This window comes from Notolepis coatsorum (genome assembly GCF_963971535.1).
Source record: "Notolepis coatsorum genome assembly, chromosome: 8".
NCBI lineage: Eukaryota > Metazoa > Chordata > Actinopteri > Aulopiformes > Paralepididae > Notolepis > Notolepis coatsorum.
In genome coordinates, this window is record NC_140172.1 from 102,042,216 (window position 1) to 102,066,508 (window position 24,293).

General features: G+C 46.9%; 1 protein-coding gene across 4 annotated transcripts in view; it reads left to right on the plus strand.

Moving 5' to 3' along the window:
- LOC311233195 (polyunsaturated fatty acid lipoxygenase ALOX15B) overlaps positions 1 to 24,293 on the plus strand; it is an 81,562-nt gene that overhangs the window by 47,043 nt on the left and 10,226 nt on the right. For 3 of the 4 annotated variants that reach the window (XM_084320116.1, XM_084320117.1, XM_084320119.1), the window contains 4 exons: positions 10,873 to 11,042; positions 17,415 to 17,542; positions 21,319 to 21,419; positions 23,977 to 24,147. In XM_084320116.1, coding sequence (XP_084176242.1) covers positions 10,873 to 11,042; positions 17,415 to 17,542; positions 21,319 to 21,419; positions 23,977 to 24,147 — 570 coding nt within the window. The remainder of the gene's footprint in view (positions 1 to 10,872; positions 11,043 to 17,414; positions 17,543 to 21,318; positions 21,420 to 23,976; positions 24,148 to 24,293) is intronic. The other variant, XM_084320118.1, reaches the window with a different exon arrangement.

Sequence of the window (24,293 nt, forward strand, 5' to 3'; positions counted from 1 at the left end):
TCCTCCATGATGTTATTATCTTTGAGAAAGGAGTTTATTTGTACTGAGACTATCTTTTCTAATATCTTGCTGATAAATGGAAGGTTCGATATTGGCCTATAGCTTTTTAGTTCGTTTACATCTAAGTTTGTTTTCTTTAGTAGTGGTTTTACTACAGCTGTTTTAAATGCATCTGGAAAAATGCCTGTTTGAAGAGACATATTTATGATTTCAAGGACATGATTTGAGACACTATCAAACACCCGCTTGAGAAATGCTGTTGGTATAGGATCGAGGCAGGAGGTGGCGGAATTACACTCAGAGACAATCTTACAGAGGTCAGGTAATGTAATACATGTGAATTCCCCCATAGTTATCTTAGGTGGGGTTTCACTCATAGCCAGATCCATATCAGCGGTAATGCTTGCTCTAATCAATGATATTTTTTCATTAAAGAAAACTGCGAACTCTTCACATTTTGTGGCTGATTGCTGCGGTATATGGGGGGGTGGTATGTTAATCAGCCGGTCAATGGTGGAAAAAAGTACCCTGGAGTTACCCATATTTTCTGAGATCATTTTGGAAAAATATTCCTTTCTCGCAAGTTGTATTGCCTTATTGTATGCGCCCATGGCGTCTTTGTATAAATTAAAGTGAGCTGTGAGTTTGAGTTTCCTCCATTTTCGCTCGGCTATCCTACATTTTCTCTTGTTATCTTTAACATTGGTTTTATTTAGCCATGGAGAGATTCTATCAGTTTTTACCTTTTTAACCTTTAGAGGGGCAACAGTATCTAACACAGTTGACAAGGTGCTGTGGAAGTTTTGCACTTGCTGATTTAAGGAGGATTCACTGCATTGGTCGTATGATTTCATCATACTAGAGAATTTTGCTTCAGCTCTAGCGTCCAGAAGCCTTCTGTGAACTAGGAATTCGCTTCTGGTCTTATGTAATATTAGGCTTGTACCATAGAACACACAATAATGGTCAGAAATTGGAATTTGTTTTACTGATATATTCTCAATGTTTAGCCCTGTTGTTATTAGTAGGTCCAGAGTGTTGCCATGTTGGTGGGTGGCCTCGTGAACATGTTGCATCAGTCCAAAACTGTCCAGTAGGTTCAGAAACTCACAACCCCTGGGGTCATCCTTTTTGTTGATATGAATATTTAGATCTCCATTAAGAATGATTCTATCATACCTGGTAATGCAGATCGATATGAGTTCTGAAAATTCCTGTATGAAGAGTGGCGAGTACCTTGGTGGTCGATACAATGTCACACATATTACTGGCATTTCTGTTTTCAATACAATAGCAAGGTATTCAAATGATAAAAATGTCCCCAGGTCAATATCATTGCACACAAATTGAGTGGAGATGATTGCTGCTATTCCTCCTCCCCTCCCACTCTGTCTGTTTGATTGATAGAATTTAAAATTGGAAGGGCAGGTCTCAATCAGTGTTGCTACACCAGTGATATTGTCTAACCATGTCTCTACTAAAAACATACAATGTACACCATGTTTTACTATGAGTTCATTTATCAGTAATGATTTTTGTTTCAGCGCTCTAACGTTGAACAGTGCTAGTTTTAGCTGTACGGGTTCTGTAGTGGGGTGTGAGATAGTCTGTGGTTGAACACTGATATTGATAAGGTTAGATTTACATATGGGACGTGATAATGAGTAATTGATTAGTCTTTTGGTGATCAGAATCGGGATGACACTCAACGTGTTTTTTTGTAGTTTAGGATGCTTCTGTATATAGTCTACAGAGCTAGATATGGTTGGTTGTCAGGCCAGTGATGCTATACTTTGTATGACGTTATGTATTAGCACATTTACCCCTGATATGTTTGGATGGATGCCATCGGGTCTGTAATGGTCTTTCCTGGACCAGAGCAGATCAAAGTTATTTATATAGCAAAGTCCTATAGTAGTACAGTGGGTCTGTAGCCATTTGTGCAACCAGAACAGACGGCTAAATCGCTCAGATCCACGACCTATGGATGGAATGGGGCCAGACACAATGCATATTTTACCCAGGCTTTCAATAGTGAGTATTAGTGATTCAAAGTCAGATTGGAGTTTAACGGATTGTCTAGCCATTACGTCATTTGCTCCGATATGAATAATAACGGTGTGGGCGGACGGATATCTCTCGATGATTTCGGGAGTACACTCAAGTAAGTCAGTAACTTTTAAACCGGAAAAACAATACGTAATGCCGTGTGGTATTTGCAAAAACCTGGTGATGGAATCTCCGATGAGTAGGATCTCTGGCTGTTCCTGGATGCATTCCCCGTCGTAGATGGCCAGGTTTCTATGGTGAAAAGCCGCAGGAGTAGCGTCTGCATTGCTGGCGGAGTTAGACGGTTGGTCGGGCAGCAGCGCCGTGTGGAGGGGCTCGTTCACAGCGGCATTTCCATCGATGACACTCGCCGTTTGAATGATCATCCTGGTATGGGCTGCAGAGCACCGCAGACGAGGGCGTTTAAACTTTGGGGAGTCGGACCCATCGCGTGAGTCTGGGGAGCTTGGCGATGCGAGAGCAAACAGGGCAGAGCGCTTTCTGCTCCGGGGCGCAGATATACTTCCATGGTTGAGTTGTGAGCTGGAGAGGGCCGCCGTCCTGGCAGCTTCGCTTGGAGCCTGGCTAGTAGCTAGGCTAGTAGCTAGCAACGGATAGTCTTTGAGCAAAGCTACATTACTAGCAGCAGGAGACGGAAGCGAAGGAGAGCCAAGGAGGCTGGAATCACTACAAAGAGGATTGAATCGGTTTGATAGTTGAGGTGATTCAAAGGGATCATATAGAGGAAGGGAGAGCTTCCGTCGGCCCCTCACCACTGTCGCCCAGGAGGGACTACCGGTGCGGCCTGCGTCCGCTTTTTCCATGCTAGCCAGCTTGGACATTAGCTCCGTTTGACGCTTGAGAAGATCCACTACTAGTATCTCGATGTTCTTCAGTTCCGTTCGCATCTCTGCGACATCTGATGTTGGAGCCATTTCCTCGGGGGAGCTCAGCACTGTGAGTACTGTAGCGTGTAGCTGTAGCTATGGCAACAACAAGCGCCGATAGCTTTAGGTCACGTCCAGTAAAAAGTCACATAAAACCAATAAATCCAACAGTATAAACGATAAGAGCAAAAGTCACAGTGATCAGTTAAGATCACTGGTTAAAAGATGGTAAAAAGAAAGAAAACAGTCTAAAGTTTGAAAGTTTGGGAGGTCCGCAAAAACACGTCCGTTCAGTAGTAAGTAACCGGAGTGTTAAGGGGACGCAGACTGTTGTAGTTTGGACTGGGTTCCTTATAACAACTTGACAACACATGAGCTTAGTTGGTAGCCGCAGCTACTTGGGACAGCTCTGCCGTAAACACTGGAAATAATCTCGGTTACTATGTCCACACGCAACCAATGCAACCGGGGTGAGCCCAAAACTCCACCCTGGACTCGTGTGGACGAACTAACTGCACACATTAAATCACGGTTACATAAAACCCAGCGTTCGTGTGGACAGGGCCTAACAAAGAGTTAACCCTTTCACAACCATGCTACAAAAGGTTAAGCCTTTCACTATCACACTACATACCACACTACAGACGCTTAACCATCTGTAGCGTGGTAGTGAAAGGTTAACCTTCTGTAGTGTGGTAGTGAAAGGGTTAAAGATCCCCTCCAGCATGAAATACTGTCAGTAGTGTAATCGATGCATAAGCTATTAGTTCTTAGCAGGTTCCAAGCAGACAGGGAAGTTTCAGACAGGCATCAAACAGGGTCACGAAAACAAAAAAGTTCGAATCCACACCTCATCATGTAGACAAAGACCGTAACCATCCATAACAGAAAACAGTAGTCCTTGTCGTATGATGTTTTGGAACTAGCCCGGGCCCTGTGTGTATGATGTCTTGGAACTAGCCTCTGTGTGTATGATGTCTTGGAACTAGCCTCTGTGTGTATGATGTCTTGGAACTAGCCCCTGTGTGTATGATGTCGTGGAACTAGCCTCTGTGTGTATGATGTCTTGGAACTAGCCTCTGTGTGTATGATGGACTGTACATTGGAGGTGGTTGGGTGGGTGGGGGGGGGGGGGGGGGGGGTTGGGTAGGAGTGGGGGGGGGGGGGAGGTTGGGTAGGAGGGGTGGGTGGGGGACACTGTACAACTGTACAAACAAAACTGTACATTGGAATATTGACAAGACCATACTTGGTAATTTACTGTACATTGGAGGGGGTTGTGTTCGGACATTTACAGGGGCCAGTTTCGAGTTGCAGTCTCCCTTAGGTGTTTTGAGAGTGTTTTTGAAAGTTGGTAGTGATTCACATTCCTTTACAGCTTTGGGTAGGGCGTTCCACATTGATGTGGCATAATTGCGAAACGTGTTTAGTCCCTTGTTTGAGCCGAATCTGGGTTTAACATGATTTGTGGAGCTCCCTCTGGTGTTGTGATCGTGGTATTCACTGACCTTTGGGAAGTATTTTGACATGTACATGGGTACCTTGGTCGTGTAGTGTATCTTGTAGACCAGGCCCATTGCAAGTTGCTGTACTCTGTCGTCTACTCTAAGCCATCCTAGGTTGTCAAAGTGGGCAGGGGTGAGGTGGGTTCTAGGAGTAAGGTCAAGCAGTAGTCTGACCAGTTTGTTTTGAGATGTTTGTAATTTTGTTTTTAGCGCCTTTGAGGTGCTTTGGTACCATGAGGTGCAAGCATAGTCGTAGTACCCTTGAATGAGTGCTCCTGCCAGAGTCTTCAGGGTATTCTTGTTTACCAGTGAGGAGATCCGGTACAAGAATCGAGTTCGTTGGTTGACTTTTTTTATTACATTGATTGCCATTTTGTCACAGGAAAGATTTGCCTCTAGGATGGAACCTGTCACGATGGGGTTAGGTAGAATGCAATAATACAGAAAGGGAAAGAATGGAGGAGGCAGAGGCGAGGAGTGAAGCTTGGAGAAGGGTGTTTACTGTAGAATCCAGTGCAATACAGGGAAAATACAGAAACTAAATAACAAACTTCACAATACAAAACAACAAACACTAAGACTTACTAGAGGGAGAACGGTGCGACACGACGTGGAGGAACAGGGGGTAACTGGAGGAGTGTCGCCACACAGAAGGGAGGACAGACAGAACCCTATATACCCCAACTAATTAACAATTAAGAACACCTGGCCAACACAGAATCACAACGACACCTAGACACCAGTCAATGACAACACAAAAGCAACTCATGACAACCCAACAGTACACCACATCACACAAGGGAAGGGAAAGTCAACAACAGTACACACCATGACACCACATTAATCATACTATTAATTATTGTTATCACAGTAGTCAGGATGTCCAGTGTACTGGAGCGCACCGATTGTTTGTCACCACTAGAGGGTGGTAGGGCGCCAATGTCAGGCCGAGGGCCAATGTCAGATAGAGGGCATTGCCCAAAGTTAGGTGGAGGGTACTGCCCACTGTTACCATCCTGCCCAGTCCAGCCAGGACCGGGCCTAGGATCCTGACAGTACCCCCCCCTCAACGGGTGGCTTCCAGACACCCGAAAACAACGTCCATAAGCAGGTGAGGGAGGAAGCCGGAACCCCGGAGAGGACCCAGGGAGAGGACCCGAAGACGAGGGACCAGGAGGCTGAACGAAAAACCCAGGAGGGGCATAGCAGCCAGGGGGGTAGAAAACGGGCGCAGATGCCCGGAGAGGGGGGGTGGGGATGGGAACAGAGGCCCGGGGAGGAGGACTGGACCTGGGAACAGAGGTCCGACGAGGGGGGGTGGGGATGGGCACCGAGACCCGGGGAGGGGGGCAGAACCTGAGAACCGAGGCCCGACGAGGAGGGCTGGACCTGGGAAGCGAGGCCCGACGAGGGGGGGTGGGTACAGGTGTAGAAGCCCGGGAAGGGGAGCTGGACCCTGGAGCCGGATCCCGGACGAGAGGCCCTCCAGCCGCCGGACTAGGGACCGGTTCAGGAGAGCCGGAATGGAGGTGCGGCGGCGACGACCCCCGGAGCAGGATCCCACGCAGGCCCCGGCGAAGACCACGGCGAAGACCCCGGCGGAGACCACGGCGAGGACCAGGACGCCGATCACGGCGCAGAGCTGGACCAGACGGGGAGCCAGGATCCGTCGAAGAGCCGGGAGCCGGCACGGCAGCCGGACCAGGTGGAGAGGCCGGCCAGGGCGTGGAGACCGGATCGGTCTCGGCGGCGAGGCGTGGTGTAGGATCCGGGGATGAGGAGCCAGGACCCAGAGCTGAGGCTGGACTGGGCGTGGAAGCTGGACCAGCTGTGGAGGCCTTACTAGCCATACTAGCCTCGGGGGCTAGGCTAACTGTGGGCCCTGGACTCACTGTGGGAACTGTGCTAGCTGAAAATGCCTGGCTAGCTTGGGACATCTGGTCCGTCTCAGGTACTAGGCTCACCCTGAACCTGGAGCCTAGTCTGGCAGTGGAGACTGTGCTAGCTGGAGACATCTGGTCTGTCTCCGCTACCAGGCTCACCCTGAACCTGGAGCCTAGGTTGGCAGTGGGCGTCTGGTTAGCTACTGTAGCGGGGCTAACAGGCGGGGCTGTGCTAACTGGGGACGGCCGGTTAGCTATTGGGACGGGGCTAACGGGCGGAGCTATGTTAGCTGGGGATGCCTGGCTAGCTTGGGACATCTGGTCCGTCTCCGGTACTAGGCTCACCCTGAACCTGGAGCCTAGTCTGGCAGTGGAGACTGTGCTAGCTGGAGACATCTGGTCTGTCTCAGATACTAGGCTCACCCTGAACCTGGAGCCTAGTCTGGCAGTGGAGACTGTGCTAGCTTGAAACGGCCGGTTAGCTATTGAAACGGAGCTAACGGGCGGAGCTAGGTTAGCCGGGAGTGGCTGGTTAGCTCTTGACACTAAGCTAACCGGCGGAGCTATGTTAGCTGTGGACGTCTGGTTAGCTGTATGAGCGGAGCTAACGGGTAGAGCTGTACCAACTGGGGACGTCTGGCCATCTATAGTGGCGGAGCTAACAGGAGGAGCTGTGCTAACGGGGAACAGCCGGTCAGCAATTGGCACGAAGCTAACGGGCGGAGCTAGGTTAGCTGGGAGTGGCTGGTTAGCTATTGGCATGAAGCTAACGGGTGGAGCTAGGTTAGCTGGGAGTGGCTGGTTAGCTCTTGACACTAAGCTAACCGGCGGAGCTAGGTTAGCTGTGGACGTCCGACCGGCGAAGGACATCCGAGCAACCTCAGCGGTTGTGGGAGGATCTAGGCTGACCGTAAGCCTGAGAACAGTCGGCAGGCTAGCTACACTAGCCTTCGGCTTATGTTTCTCCATGAGGACAGCAACATGTTCAGCCATCTCCCACATCGCCGTCTGCAGTGTCGGGTTCTCAGTGGCGACCTGGTCGATCTTCCGGAGTAGGAACCCCCATTTGGCCAGTGAGTAACTCTTCATGTCACCGGCCATCAGGGCCAGGACAACGGTGATGGTATCGCTTGCCTTTCCTGCTGCATTCGTTAATGTTGGTGGCGACATTCTGTCACGATGGGGTTAGGTAGAATGCAATAATACAGAAAGGGAAAGAATGGAGGAGGCAGAGGCGAGGAGTGAAGCTTGGAGAAGGGTGTTTACTGTAGAATCCAGTGCAATACAGGGAAAATACAGAAACTAAATAACAAACTTCACAATACAAAACAACAAACACTAAGACTTACTAGAGGGAGAACGGTGCGACACGACGTGGAGGAACAGGGGGTAACTGGAGGAGTGTCGCCACACAGAAGGGAGGACAGACAGAACCCTATATACCCCAACTAATTAACAATTAAGAACACCTGGCCAACACAGAATCACAACGACACCTAGACACCAGTCAATGACAACACAAAAGCAACTCATGACAACCCAACAGTACACCACATCACACAAGGGAAGGGAAAGTCAACAACAGTACACACCATGACACCACATTAATCATACTATTAATTATTGTTATCACAGTAGTCAGGATGTCCAGTGTACTGGAGCGCACCGATTGTTTGTCACCACTAGAGGGTGGTAGGGCGCCAATGTCAGGCCGAGGGCCAATGTCAGATAGAGGGCATTGCCCAAAGTTAGGTGGAGGGTACTGCCCACTGTTACCATCCTGCCCAGTCCAGCCAGGACCGGGCCTAGGATCCTGACAGGAACCCAGGTAGGTAATATCTTCTTTCCTTGTGACAATATTGTCACCCACTGTAACTGAGAAGCCGTCGGTCTTGCTGAGTTTGTTATTTGAACCGAAGAGAATGGACTCTGTTTTGCCCATGTGTAATGATAGTTTGTTATCAGCGAGCCATATGCAGATTTTGCCTAGTTCTGAGCTGAGGGTTTTTTCAACCTGTAACTTGTTCTTGTCAGAGACCAGCAGGGCTGAATCGTCCGCAAACAGGAACAAGTTGCAGTCACAAGCTGACGACATGTCATTTGCATAAATTAGGAACAGTAGCGGACCTAGTATGCTTCCTTGTGGAACACCACAGCTTACTGTGAGGGGGGGGGATAGGGTACCGTTTACCTCCACCATCTGCTCTCTCCCCTCCAGGTAGGATTGCATCCAGCTCACTGATAGACTATCAAAACCAATTGCTTTTAGCTTGTAAATCAGAATGGTGTGATTGACAGTGTCGAAGGCCTTTTGTAGGTCCAGCATGACCATGCCGCAGTATTTGCCCGCGTCCACCTCTTGTTTGATGTGGTCGTTTAAATAGAGAAGGCATGTGTCAGTGGAGTGGGATGTTCTGAAGCCAGATTGGAATTCGTAGATTAGTATGATGTCTTGGAACTAGCCTCTGTGTGTATGATGTCTTGGAACTAGCCTAGCCTCTGTGTGTATGATGTCTTGGAACTAGCCTAGCCTCTGTGTGTATGATGTCTTGGAACTAGCCCCTGTGTGTATGATGTCTTGGAACTAGCCCCTGTGTGTATGATGTCTTGGAACTAGCCTCTGTGTGTTTGATGTCTTGGAACTAGCCTCTGTGTGTATGATGTCTTGGAACTAGCCTCTGTGTGTATGATGTCTCGGAACTATCCCCTGTGTGTATGATGTATTGGAACTAGCCCCTGTGTGTATGATGTCTTGGAACTAGCCCCTGTGTGTATGATGTCTTGGAACTAGCCCCTGTGTGTATGATGTATTGGAACTAGCCCCTGTGTGTATGATGTCTTGGAACTAGCCTCTGTGTGTATGATGCATTGGAACTAGCCCCTGTGTGTATGATGTCTTGGAACTAGCCTCTGTGTGTATGATGTCTTGGAACTAGCCCCTGTGTGTATGATGTCTTGGAACTAGCCTCTGTGTGTATGATGTCTTGGAACTAGCCTCTGTGTGTATGATGTCTTGGAACTAGCCTCTGTGTGTATGATGTCTTGGAACTAGCCTCTGTGTGTATGATGTCTTGGAACTAGCCTCTGTGTGTATGATGTCTTGGAACTAGCCTCTGTGTGTATGATGTCTTGGAACTAGCCCCTGTGTGTATGATGTCTTGGAACTAGCCTCTGTGTGTATGATGTCTTGGAACTAGCCTCTGTGTGTATGATGTCTTGGAACTAGCCTCTGTGTGTATGATGTCTTGGAACTAGCCTCTGTGTGTATGATGTCTTGGAACTAGCCTCTGTGTGTATGATGTCTTGGAACTAGCCTCTGTGTGTATGATGTCTTGGAACTAGCCTAGCCTCTGTGTGTATGATGTCTTGGAACTAGCCTCTGTGTGTATGATGTCTTGGAACTAGCCTAGCCTCTGTGTGTATGATGTCTTGGAACTATCCCCTGTGTGTATGATGTATTGGAACTAGCCTCTGTGTGTATTATGTCTTGGAACTAGCCCCTGTGTGTATGATGTCTTGGAACTAGCCTCTGTGTGTATGATGTCTTGGAACTAGCCTCTGTGTGTATGATGTCTTGGAACTAGCCTCTGTGTGTATGATGTCTTGGAACTAGCCTCTGTGTGTATGCTGTCTTGGAACTAGCCTCTGTGTGTATGATGTCTTGGAACTAGCCTCTGTGTGTATGATGTCTTGGAACTAGCCCCTGTGTGTATGATGTCTTGGAACTAGCCCCTGTGTGTATGATGTCTTGTAACTAGCCTCTGTGTGTATGATGTCTTGGAACTAGCCCCTGTGTGTATGATGTCTTGGAACTAGCCCCTGTGTGTATGATGTCTTGGAACTAGCCTCTGTGTGTATGATGTCTTGGAACTAGCCTCGGTGTGTATGATGTCTTGGAACTATCCTCTGTGTGTATGATGTCTTGGAACTAGCCTCTGTGTGTATGATGTATTGGAACTAGCCTCAGGGCATGGATAGTTCTACCAAAATCTGATTATACATTTCCCATCCTCCAATACAGTCGTTATGCCAATTCCCCCCTGTTGTGCTGCCCCCTACTGTTGGACTGGGGAGGGTGCTGCTTTTCACCTGCTGCTTTTCACCCGACAACTATGAGTCACTGGGAGAGGTCCACGCTATCTCCCCCAGCTCCCCAACAGGCCCCCGAATGACCAGTAGGAGTCACTGTTGCAATGACCAGGACTCAGAGTCATACCCCACTGGCTTCCCACCTGCAAATGCTTCCAATTGTGTTTGTAAGGACGACTGACCAAGCCGGAGGTACTGCTGACACCGGGGTTTGAACCCTGGGTCTCTGCTGTGATAGGCAAGTGCTTAGACCTATACACTACCCAGTCACCCAGTTCAGAAGAATCAAGCATTTTGTCTGCATGTTTTTTGTTTACGAGACCCCATTTACTTCTGAAGCTTCTCTGTTGTAATAACTTATTACATTATATTATCCAGTGAGTAAAACATTTTGGATGTATAATTATTGTTGTTGTTATTGTGATCTGTAACTCATTACCTGTGTGCCTGTGTGTCCAGGCAATTGCCAGCGGTCTGGAGACGTTACCGGTGCTGCTGCCCCGCGCTGCTCTACGGCTGCGTTACCGGTCACTGTGTCTCCCTGACGACCTGGCCGACAGAGGCCTGGATGAACTGCCACAGTGCTACTACGCCCAGGACGCACGCAGAGTTTGGGACGCCCTGCACAAGTAAACAAACACACCAAACATGGGGGGTGTTTTAGGAAGCAGGGTTAGCCAAAAAACTTAACAATACTTTTTCAAAACTTCAAAACAAAATCTTGATATTTGACAATAAACGTGTGACCATTGGTCCTCATGGGTGTCTTGTAGCTATGTCAACACTATATATTATTTGGCTAAGTAGCGTCATGCTGCTCCTTGAAATACCAACTGGAGGTTAGAGTTTAGTAGCAGATGTCAGTGACCTACGGGAACAATACCAAAATATAAATATATTATAACTAGGGATGTCCCGATCACGTTTTTTTGCTCCCGATCCGTCATGTGATTTTGAGTATCTACCGATACCGATCTTTCCCGATCCGATCACAAAATAAATAAAAATCTATTTTTAATTTTTATTTTTTTTACTTATATTTTTTTATTCAACATACATGACCATGTTCACGTCTTAAGCTCATACTGAGGCCTTAGTTTTGGTTTTAAATTGCATATCAGCATTCATTTATTTATTGTCACACAGAGCAGAAGAATTTTGCCAAAACAAACCAATAGTATCCAGCTGCAGAACGGCAGACCAGCCACACTCTCAGACCCAAACGCATTTCCTTTGATTTAATTATACATCAAATGATTTATGTCAAGGATTGCAATGCCTCGCTTGAATGAAGTTAACTTTTCACCTGGATAACGTCAACATTCAGGATGAATGTAATGTGAGAAATTGGGATTAAAAAAAAATATATATATAGTTTTATTTGGGTCTGAGAGTGTGGCTGGTCTGCCGTTCTGCAGCTGGATACTATTGGTTTGTTTTGGCAAAATTCTTCTGCTCTTTAACTATACAGATTGTTATTTGTGCAGAACTTGTCAACCAGACCGCCTTTTTCACATTATTCCACTGGAGATGGAGAGCTTCTCTGTACTTCCCTGCAATCTGAGTTGCATGTGTGATGTCACTAATAGGTCAACCCTATCATGGTCCAATACATGGCAGCTTGATAGCATACACAGTTTCAATTCATCATAACATATATGACATACACAACATACAGATAGACAGTACTGCTACATCTATACATTTATGACATACCAGATTTGCAAATACAGTACTGTTTGTGATACAAAAAGTGTCCAGAAAAAGAGTGTATATACATTTGACGTAGAAACTGTACATTGGAGGAGGTTGGGTAGGTGGGGTGGGGTTGGGTGGGTGGGTGTGGGGCTGTACATTGGAGGTGGGGGGGTGGGGGGTGGGGTTGGGTAGGGGGGGGTGGGGGACACTGTACACTGTACATTGGAATACTGACAAAGCCATACTTGGTAATTTACTGTACAACTGGGTTAGGACATTTGTAGGGGCCAGTTTCGAATTGCAGTCTCCCGTAGGTGTTTTTTGAGAGTGTTTTTGAAGGTGGGTAGTGATTCACATTCCTTTACAGCTTTGGGTAGGGCGTTCCAAATTGATGTGGCATAATTGCGAAACGTGTTTAGTCCCTTGTTTGAGCCGAATCTGGGTTTAACATGATTTGTGGAGCTCCCTCTGGTGTTGTGATCGTGGTATTCACTGACCTTTGGGAAGTATTTTGACATGTACATGGGTACCTTGGTCGTGTAGTGTATCTTGTAGACCAGGCCCATTGCAAGTTGCTGTACTCTGTCATCTACTCTAAGCCATCCTAAGTTGTCAAAGTGGGCAGGGGTGAGGTGGGTTCTAGGAGTCAGGTCAAGCAGTAGTCTGACTAGTTAGTTTTGAGATGTTTGTAATTAGTTTTTTAGTGCCTTTGAGGTGCTTTGGTGCCATGAGGTGCAAGCATAGTCGTAGTACCCTTGAATGAGTGCTCCTGCCAGAGTCTTCAGGGTATTCTTGTTTACCAGAGAGGAGATCCGGTACAAGAATCGAGTTCGTTGGTTGACTTTTTTTATTACATTGGATGCCATTTTGTCACAGGAAAGATTAGCCTCTAGGATGGAACCCTTTAATAATTTAATCTTTAATATTTAATATTTGTCATACAGAAGTACAGAATACTTTTATACAAAATGCTTCTTACTGTTACGCTCCAGAGACTGTGCAAGACAAGATAAGTATGAAATAAAATAACATAGTAAAATTAGAAGTAAAAAAATGAGGTCACAGTGTTCAGTTTAGACATATGTACAATGTTCGATGCAGAATAGACGTAGTTACCATACAATATACAATACTGTGCAGTGTACTAATATACAATACTATATAGTGCAAGGCAGAAATGGGACGAGGTGCAATTTAGGTACAATTCACAGTAGGTGTACGAGTTGTAGTGCAAATCCTTTATCAATAAATATAAAGTGTAAAGTGTGTTTGTGTGATCTAAAGTGTGGAGAGTGGGTGCTGCAGTGTTGTTTGTTTGAGTGAGTGTGTGCGTGTGGGTGTGTGTGCTGTGTGCATTTGATGGTTGTTGCATAGTGTTTATTGTTCGTTTAGCAGCCTGATGGCCTGGGGATAGAAGCTTCTTCTGAGTCTTTCTGTGCTCGCCTTAAGACTCCGGTATCGCTTGCCTGACCGCAGCAGTTCAAAGAGGCAGTTGTTCGGGTGGCTCGAGTCCTTAATAATTCTCTTAGCCTTCCCCTTGCACCGCTTGTTGTAAATGTTCTGGAGGGTGGGAAGCCCCCCTCCAATTGTGCGTTCGGCTGAACGTGTCACTCTTTGTAGTCTGCTACGGTCTTGTGCAGTGCTATTCCCAAACCAGGAGGTGATGTTGCCGGTCAGGATGCTCTCTATTGTACATGAGTAGAAGTTCCTAAGGATCTTCTGACTGACTTGGAACTTCCTTAGGCGCCTGAGGAAGTAGAGGAGTTGTCGTGCCTTCTTCACAACACTGTCAATGTGTGTGGTCCATGTCAAGTCCTCGGATATGTGGGCTCCGAGGTACTTGAAACTGTTCACTCTCTCAACCGGTGCCCCGTCGATGCTGAGGGGGCTGTAGTCCTTGACCCCCGACCTCCTGAAGTCCACAATCATCTCTTTTGTTTTGCTGACGTTCAGGGAGAGGCAGTTCTCCTGACACCACTGTGACAGGTTCTCTACCTCTTCCAGGTAGGTCCTTTCGTCATTGGCAGAGATCAGGCCCACCACTACTGTGTCATCAGCAAATTTGATGATGGTGTTGTTGTTCCGCTGTGCTACGCAGTCATGTGTGTACAGGGAGTAGAGGAGGGGGCTCAGAACACAGCCCTGGGGGGCCCCTATGTTGAGCGTGATGGATGAGGAGGTGCAGTTGCCGGCTCTTACCACCTGGGGTCTGCCCGTCAGGAAGTCCAAGACCCACTGGCAGAGGTCATAGTTCAAGCCCAGGTCCCTGAGCTTGGCTATGAGTTTGGAGGGGACTATGGTATTGAATGCTGAGCTGTAGTCGATGAACAGCATTCTCACATAGTTCCCCTGCCTCTTGTCCAGGTGTGATGCTGCTGTGTGCAGCACATGGGCTATGGCGTCCTCCGTGGACCTGTTGGGGCGATATGCAAATTGCAGAGGGTCCAGGTTGATGGGGAGGGAGGAACAGATGTAGCCCTTCACTAGCTTCTCAAAGCACTTCATGGTTATGGAGGTGAGGGCTACAGGGCGGTAGTCGTTGAGGCAAGCGGGCGTAGATTTTTTGGGTACAGGGATGATGGTGGACTTCTTCAGACAGGTGGGGATGACAGCCTGTTCCAAGGACAGGTTGAAGATGTCAGTGAATACCGGGGCCAGTTGGTCGGCACAGACTTTTAGGACGCGGCCGGGGATGCCGTCCGGTCCTGCTGCCTTCCTGATATTCACTTTTTTAAAGATCCGTCTCACCTCATGCTCTGTTACCCTGAACACTGAGTCTCCATCAGCAGACCCCCCCCCCCCCCATTGCCGTGGTTTGTAGGCTGGTGTTGTTATTCACAGCCTCAAACCTCGCATAGAAGGAATTGAGATCATTTGCTAAGGAGATGTCACTGTTCAGTTTGAGGGGGGTGCCTTTGTAGTCTGTCATTGTTCTGAGGCCCTGCCACATGCCTCTAGAGTCAGCCTGTTCAAACTGAAGTTCAACTTTATCCCTGTAACGCCGTTTTGCCTCTATTACTGCTCTCCTGACGTTGTATCTTGCCATCTTGTGTTCTTCCATGTTGCCTGTCACCAGCCCGGTGTTGTATGCTGATGTGCGCACTTTCAGAGCCTCACGGACGGATTTGTCTACCCAGGGCTTTTGATTTGGGTAGATTTAAATTTTGGTGGAGGGGATTGTTTCTTCTACCAGAGTACAGACATAGTCAATTACCGTTTCGGTGTATTCGTTAATATTGGCTGTGTTATCACGGAATACACTCCAGTCTGTGCATTCAAGTGCAGCTTGGAGTGACTCCTCTGACGTCACGGCCCAACGCTTAACCTCTCGCGAGACCACCGGCGTTCGCTTGAGACTTTGTTTGTACTTTGGCAAAAGAAAGATGGCGGCGTGATCGCTTTTACCGAATGGACTAAGAGCCTGTGACTTGTACCCATTCTTAAATTGCGAGTATACATGGTCTAATATGTTCTCGCCTCTGGTGGGACAGGTCACATGCTGATAGAAATTCGGCAACACCTTTTTAAGACGCGCGCTGTTGAAATCACCCAGAACCAAAATGGCAGCGTCAACATTAGCTGTCTGGAGTTTGTTTACCTCGTCGTGAAGTTTTGAAAGTGCGACCCCAGTGTTCGCGTGTGGTGGAATGTACACTCCGATGAGGATGATGGACGTTAACTCTCTTGGGAGGAAGAAGGGTCGACATTTTATCGTGATAAACTCCAGTTTAGGCTCACTTGTCAATTTAAACCCTGGCCAAACGGAAAGGAGCATGCATGTTTTTTTTCACCAGTGCCTAAACAACATTTAAGACTGCCAAATCCATACAAAGACTAGGCAACCAATTTTCCATAATATGTCCCCTTTCACCAATGCTAGGCCAAAGTCTGTCTAAAGAAATGTTGGTTAACTCTTCCTCCATCTTGATAACGGGGACTAACAAGACCTGACCCCTGTCTCTTTGAATGGGGAGTCATACGTATTTAAGAATCTGTCATACATATAATTGTATTTCTTTCATATTCACTGACACCTGTGGACTGACAACACAGAATGGTTAATTTGGTCAAAAAGGAAAAAATAAAAATGTCTCCACTTGGACCAACTTCTACGCATGCTCCATCTAGTAGTCCTTTGGTACCATGGAAGAGATCATGATTCATTTAAAATATATTTAAAACTCACAATTTACCTCAAAATGCAATAAATTATTATTTTACTCAACATTAAATCACATCACATTTATTGATTTTCTCTGAATCTGTTTGTTTTTTAGCAAGTAGTTTTGTTGTTGCCGCCAGTGTTCAAAACAGTGTTCAGTCTCATTATTATATAGCCTGTCTCTGGTTAAACTACCACAGTGCTCAGTATCCTCATTATATTGCCTGTCTCTGGTTAAACTACCACAGTGCTCAGTATCCTCAGTATATAGTCTGTCTCTGGTTAAACTACCACAGTACTCTTTGTCCTCATTATATCGACTGTCTCTGGTTAAACTACCACAGTGCTCAGTATCCTCAGTATATAGTCTGTCTCTGGTTAAACTATCACAGTACTCTTTGTCCTCATTATATCGACTGTCTCTGGTTAAACTACCACAGTGCTCAGTATCCTCAGTATATAGTCTGTCTCTGGTTAAACTACCACAGTGCTCAGTATCCTCATTATATTGCCTGTCTCTGGTTAAACTACCACAGTGCTCAGTATCCTCATTATATTGCCTGTCTCTGGTTAAACTACCACAGTGCTCCATGTCCTCATTATATAGCCTGTCTCTGGTTAAACTACCACAGTGCTCAGTATCCTCATTATATTGCCTGTCTCTGGTTAAACTACCACAGTGCTCAGTATCCTCAGTATATAGTCTGTCTCTGGTTAAACTATCACAGTACTCTTTGTCCTCATTATATCGACTGTCTCTGGTTAAACTACCACAGTGCTCCATGTCCTCATTATATAGCCTGTCTCTGGCTAGGCTCCAGCAAACAGCTAGGATGACGGTTGGCTACCCAGCTGTGATGCGTATGACACTGTGATCATAATTGATCACATTACTGTATCTGCAGATCACATGGCTGCAGGTGGTAGTTTGTATTGTAGATCAAATAAACTACATGTGTGTGTTTCTTGGAAATACATGTAAAAATATATATATATAAATTAATGGAATGTCATGTCTGCGGTCAATTGACCTATATCAAGTTGTGATTGGAGGATCAAGAAAAGAGGGCAGGGTTTGAGATAATCTAATCTGATTAATTTCATAACTTGATCATGGGTATTATTTTATGCTTGGTTGCAGCTTCGTGACGAGGTGGACTGACCTGTGGTACCATGGAGATAAGGAGGTGCAGCAGGACCCTGAGATTCAGAGTTGGATCGGAGAGATCTACATACATGGCTTCCGTGACATCCCAAACTCAGGTCTGTGTGAGTGTACAGTATTAGAACAATACTATTATTCCATAGTGTATAATTACTGTAACTATAATACTGTCACAGTCACTGCCTGGCTACTCCCTTCCCCTCTCTCTCTCTCTCTCTCTCTCTCTCTCTCTCTCTCTCTCTCTCTCTCTCTCTCTCTCTCTCTCTCTCTCTCTCTCTCTCTCTCTCTCTAGTATGGTACTCAGGTATGGAGTTTAGGTGTGCTGCTGTCAGCGGAGCAGCTGATTGACGTCTGTGGGCCGATTACATTCAGTATTATAACCCCGCCTCAGATGTCATTATGCTGCCAGATCGTAACTTTGTGTTTCCCAGTTAGTCGTGTTATTCTGCTCTTGTATAGTTATTTAGTCTGTTGTTCTCTGACCGTGCCTAACCCCTTGTTGTCCTCCTTTCCCCGCAGCCCTTTACCTGGCTCTTCATCCTGATCTCTGGCTCTGGATAAACATGTTCTGACCTCCGCCTGCCGGACAACTCTATTGCCTTTTTCCGGAACGTATGAGGACCTGTACTCGTTTTGACCCCTGCCTGGCTGACTACCCTGTAACCTGTGTATCGACCCCTGGCTGTCTGACTATCCTGTCCCGCACACGCCCCTGGACTGTACGAGATTCTACCCCGTGTAAATCGACCTCTGCCTGGATACCTGTCTTTACTTCTTTTCTCTTTGTCTGCATATTGGGTTAAATATGCCGAGCCATGACATTACAATCTGGCCATGGAAACGAACCCAGCGGATAAAGAGATTAGACAGGCTCTCCAGAGACAAGGCGCCCTACCAATCTTTGGTCCAAATTGCACAGGGAATTCAAGGCCATGCTTGCCCAACAAGAGGAACTGTTCGACTCCATACTCATGGTGCGAGACCAACTTGCGGAATTAGTTCCACTTACCACCCCACCTAAGCCCCTCGGTACAGCTCCTACTTCTCTCAGACCCACCGCTACAAATATTCCTCCTGCTCAGTCAGTACCTTTATCCTCCCCAGATCTCGAGCCGCACATTCCCGCCCTGGCAAAATATTCTGGGAATCCCAACACCTGTCTGCAATTCCTGACTCAATGCCTGCTCACCTTTAACGCTCAGCCAAATCATTTTGCTAATGATACTGCTAGGATTGCTTACCTGGTTAACCCCCTCTGAGTCTCTTCAATGCTCTTCGAACAAGGATCTCCAGTCGCTCAGTCGTCCGACGTCTTCGCCTCTGAACTCAAACGAGCCACCCCGTACGGGGCCAGCAAGCTGGCCAGTGTCTGCTCGATCTCCGTCAGGATCAACTTCCTATCCGGGAGTTTGTTTCCCATTTCCAAGGGTTGGCAGTGGAATCCGACTGGAATGACGGCGCTCTCATTTCCGCATTCCAACGCGGGTTGAACCGGGAGATCGTCGGGAGATGCCGTTATACGGAAAGGAATCCACGTTGGATGAGACGATCAGAACAGCGATACAAGAGTTGGACCGTATGTCCGTGTGGAGGAGTGGCGCGTCAAGACCCACGTCCTCTTCGGCCCCCCGTGCCGGAGTGGTTGAGTTCCACGAACCCCTGACGGGAAGGGCTGAGTCATGCCGAGGAGGGTTTGTGTCGTTTCGCTACGCCGAGGATATCCCAATCGGAGCCCATGCAATTAGGCAGAGCCCATCTGACAGCAGAGGAGAGGACTCACCGTTTCAACGAGAACTCTTGCTTGTACTGTGGTCAGACTGGGCATTTTATATCCACATGTCCGTTGCACCCTGCAAAAGTCCGGGCTCGTCTGTAGTCGGAGAGGTGCGTACGAGCCAAGCAAATATTCGCTCTCTCATCCCATCTCGCCCTCAGATCAGTGCTACTCTGTTGTGTCAAGATCAGTCCCATGTTTCTTCGGCCTAAATCGACCCCGGAGCCGACGAGAGCTTTATCAACATCGAGGTGGCCAGGTCCTTGGAGTTGAAGTTAGATCCACTCGACTCACCTCTAGAGGCCAAGGCACTGAACGGCATGCCGTTGGCTTGGATCAAGTTTCAGACCGCCTGTTACGTTTTTATTGTCTGGTAATCATCGGGAGGAGATTCAGTTATTTGTCATCTCTTGCCCTCTTTCACCCTTGCTGCTTGGCTATCCGTGGCTTAGAAGACACAACCTGCAAGTCGACTGGGTCTCGGGGAAATTGATGTCTTGGAGCAGCTACTGCCACGCTAACTGTTTGCGCTCCCTCTCTGATACTCTGTCTTATCCACTTGAGGTCTCCGATTTGTCTTCCGTTCCCAGGCCGTATCATGACCTTGCTGCTGTGTTCTCCAAACAACAGGTGATGTCTCTGCCGCTCCATCGGCCGTATGACTGCGTCATTGACCTCCTGCTGGGGGCTCCCCTGCCCAGCAGTCGTCTGTATAATGTCTTGCGCCCGGAACGGGAAGCGATGGAAAAGTATATCCAGGAATCTTTGGTGGCGGGCTTGATTTGTCCCTCGTCGTCTCCCGGGGGGGCGGGGTTCTTCTTTGTCAGCAAGAAGGATGGAACCTTAAGACAGTGTATTGATTACCGGGGTCTTAATAACATCACGGTAAATAATAAGTACCCGCTGCCCCTCATCAGCTCTGCCTTCGGTCCTCTGCACTGTCTTCTCCAAGTTGGACCTGCACAGCGCTTACCACCTCATTCGCATTCGGGAGGATGACGAGTGGAAGACTGCTTCTTGGTCCAGCCCGATCCCGACTTACAGACTTACAGGGAGCTGTCCTGTCCCAGCGGTCCCATACAGAAAATAAGCTGCATCTGTGTGCTTTCCTCTCTCAACGTCTATCCCCAGTGGAGAGGAACTATGATGTCGGCAACAGGGAGCTGTTGGCTGTGAAGCTGGTGCTAGAGGAGTGGCGCCACTGGCTGGAGGGAGCGGTTCTCCCCTTTATTGTTTGGACCGATCACAAGAACCACTCGTCAGGCCCGGTGGGCTTTGTTTTTTGGGAGGTTCAACTTCACACTGTCCTATCGCCCGGGCTCACAGAATGTTAAGCCTGATGCCCTGACCCGTCTCTTTTTGGCGGAGGAGTCCAGTTCCAACCCTGACCCCATCCTGTCGACCTCCTGCTTTATAGCGGCCATCACCTGGGACATCGAACGCACTGTCAGGGCTGCACAACGTTCCCAACCCGACCCGGCAATGGTCCGCCTAACTGCCTGTTTGTCCCGGACTCCGCTCGTTCGGCTGTCCTACAGTGGGCACCGTGCTCCCTACGTGTCCACCCGACTTTCCATGTGTCCCGGATGAAGCCTGTTTCTTCCTGTCCTCTGCCCCCCCCCCCCCCCCTCGGATTATCGATGACCACCCCGCCTACACGGTCCGTCGGCTCCTGGATGTGCGCCGTCGGGGTCGGCAGCTCCAATACCTGTTGGATTGGGAGGGGTACGGTCCCAAAGAGCGCAGCTGGATTCCACAGTGGCTGATTCTGGACCTGTCCATCGTGGCCAGTTTTCATGAGGAGCATCCTGATCTTCCCAGATGTGCGCCGGGTGGCACCCATTGAGGGGGGGGGGGTACTGTCACAGTCACTGCCTGGCTACTTCCTTCCTCTCTCTCTCTCTAATTCACACAGTACTAGAATCAGCTGAGCAGCATTAGAAGCTCTTCTCAAACTCTGCCTCTTTCCTTGATGTCTTGATTGCAACAGGAAATAAATGTTTAGCCTTTTATTGTTCGCTTTGAAGGAAATAAACTTGGGCTAATTTAGAATGTCCATATTGTCAAGTTAGACCAGGTCTATAATCTACATCTCTGCCTCCCCAGGGTTTCCTCGCTTCTTCCAGACCAAATCAGAACTGAGCAAATTCGTCACCATGATGATCTTCAGCTGTTCTGCCTTACATTCAGCCGTCAACTTCTCCCAGGTGGCTGTCTGTGTGTGCGTGTGTCTGTCTGTCTGTCTGCCTGTCTGTCTGTCTGTCTGTCTGTCTGTCTGTCTGTCTGTCTGTCTGTCTGTCTGTCTGTCTGTCTGTCTGTCTGTCTGTCTGTCTGTCTGTCTGTCTGTCTGTCTGTCTGTCTGTCTGTATGTCTGTCTGTCTGTCTGTCTGTCTGTCTGTCTGTCTGTCTGTCTGTCTGTCTGTCTGTCTGTCTGTCTGTCTGTCTGTCTGTCTGTCTATCTATCAATGTTTGTTTTTATTTAATGTTAGTATGCAAAGCAATAGACCAACACATGATGATGTGTATGAAAGGTATCTGATACACAAAATTACCACATATCTCACCGCCCGGTGGAAAAGGATATTGAACAAAAGTCTGATGTATGAGTTCATACGGAGGCAAGAACAACATAGGACCCACTTATGGACGCCACTTAAAAAAGTGGAGTTATCCTCTAAAGGGGACATATGTATCTTTTCAACAATTCTATATAATGTCTTTGAACCTGTGGAACATGTTTGTTAAGTTTTCTATGCAAAGAAAATAGTCTAAATCTAATTTAAATTATTTATTTATATCCCCTTGTATTGAACATGTTGTTTCTGGTGGATGTAGCAACACACCACATTTTAAATTAATAACTTATTTCCCTGCCTGGCTGCAGTGGCGTTATTTCAGTAAAAGGCAAGGTATGCCGAGGAGGGGGGGGGACGGGGGGTTGTGAAGGTGGATTTTTTTTGTCAAATCAGTTGTGCAATAGTCACTTTTGGTGAGTTGTTTCTATACAATTCAGTTATATGACATTTAGGTATGACACAGGACTACACAAGCATTTTTAGTATAGAAATGTGTCAACAGACTAAAGCAGGGAACCACAATATTTTGCATACGAATTATGCAGAATGTAATATCATAACTGTCTATTACTTTTCTTGCAATTGAGACAATTTTCCTTAGGTACGGTTTTGAGGTGTGTGTTCAACAGAATGTAGTATCAAAAACACATTCACAAAAAGTATGGGTTACTGAATGCTGAACTGCACCGTTATAATCACTAAGCCAGACCTTACCTGTGTCCCTGTATCACTTGTCTCTGCTGCCCTTTGATTAAAAAACGTCCCTATGTCCATTTTCCTTTTTTTTGGGGCATATTTCAGTTAGTCACAGTAAAAGTCACCTAGTAAAAGTGAGATAATTGACAATATCAAAACATGCTAGGGCTGTACCGAATAATTCGAAGCTTCGTTCATAATGTTGACATTCGAATTCTAAATCAACATATGGCGAGTGCCATACCTTGCCATACCAAATGGACGCCCCTGCCTGGCTGCCCCACACCCAAGAGTAACATCCGGCAAGGAGTATCTATGTCACTTCCCCCCCAGTGCCTAAATAACATTTCAGACTGATGAATCCATATAAAGACTAGGCAAAACCCATTTTCCATAACAAGTCCCCTTTAACCTGATAAGCTGTAAGCCGTATTTAGCCTAAATGCCTAAGTAAATGGAAGATTGCTCTACTTCTGCAAGGTCAATTTGCATGTGGTATCTAGGAACATCTAGGGACCTGGGGGTATGTATTTACAGTGTCAGAAATAGTGTCTGTTACTAGGCTTGAGTAAATTGTGATGAAACAAAGGAGAATATAAATTATGATTTATGATTTTTGCATCTTTGATAAAAAATTGATATGGGTAGGAGAAAATGCTCACTGAGCTCATTCACCACCTTATTGAGATCATGTGTACAAGAAATCTAAGCAAATTAACCGCGGGAAGATGATTAAACAGAAGGATTTGTAGATACAGTAATTAATGATAATCGATTTAAATTATAAATTCATATTTGACCTTGAACTTGACCTTGACCTTATTATGGCCAAATCATACATCTATGGATAGGGAAAATGCTCCTCTTTCCAATGGCAGGGTTGAATCTGGATTTAGTAATTTCCTTGCGGTTTTTACGATAATTAGCATTTTTCGATAAATTTGTATTTCCGATAAATCGTATAAAACATCGGTAAAAATGAAAATATACACTTTGACTACTGTTTTTGATAGGGTTATGGTCTTTACTCTTGGCTACACTTTTTTGTATTTAAAAACATTGACCTCTTAACATCCAAGGGCCCACATGTGGACGATTATTTGCCGACCTCTAGTGGCTCGGGTGTGCATTTATTTTAATACAATATATAGATAGAATTAAAGCCCTATTTGTTGCCTGTCGATTGCCCTTTCAGGTGACAAGATCCGTTCAGCTGTTCTCAAGTTACATGCCGATATGTGAGTCGTGCCCCAAAGTACGCAAAAGTACACATTACTACCCCCGACTCCCGGGGCTCTAGCTCCGTCAATCATTTGGCGATCTCGAAGATCTTTGCACAGGGTTGTAGCCAATGAGTGTGGCGTTCCAATGATACCCCATGATATGATAATTGGGGATCTAATACGGTCTCTATTGATCGATTTATGATGAAGAAAAGAAAAGTCCCCTATAGGGGGAACTTAAGGCTTAACAGGAATTCTCTGTCTTCCAGCTGGACTTTGGCCTGTGGATGCCCAACACTCCGGCCACCATGGTGCGTCCCCCTCCCCAGGCCAAGGGTCTCACCACGGATGACAACATCCTCTCCTTCCTCCCTGACGTCAACTCCACCTGCGGTGTCATCATCATCTTGGCCTTGCTTGCCAATTTATCTCCAGACTTTGTAAGATACACAATAGATGATAGATATAGATTGATAGATGCAAAAAGACAGACAGACAGACAGACACAGACAGACAGACAGACAGACAGACAGACAGACAGACAGACAGACAGACAGACAGACAGACAGACAGACAGACAGACACA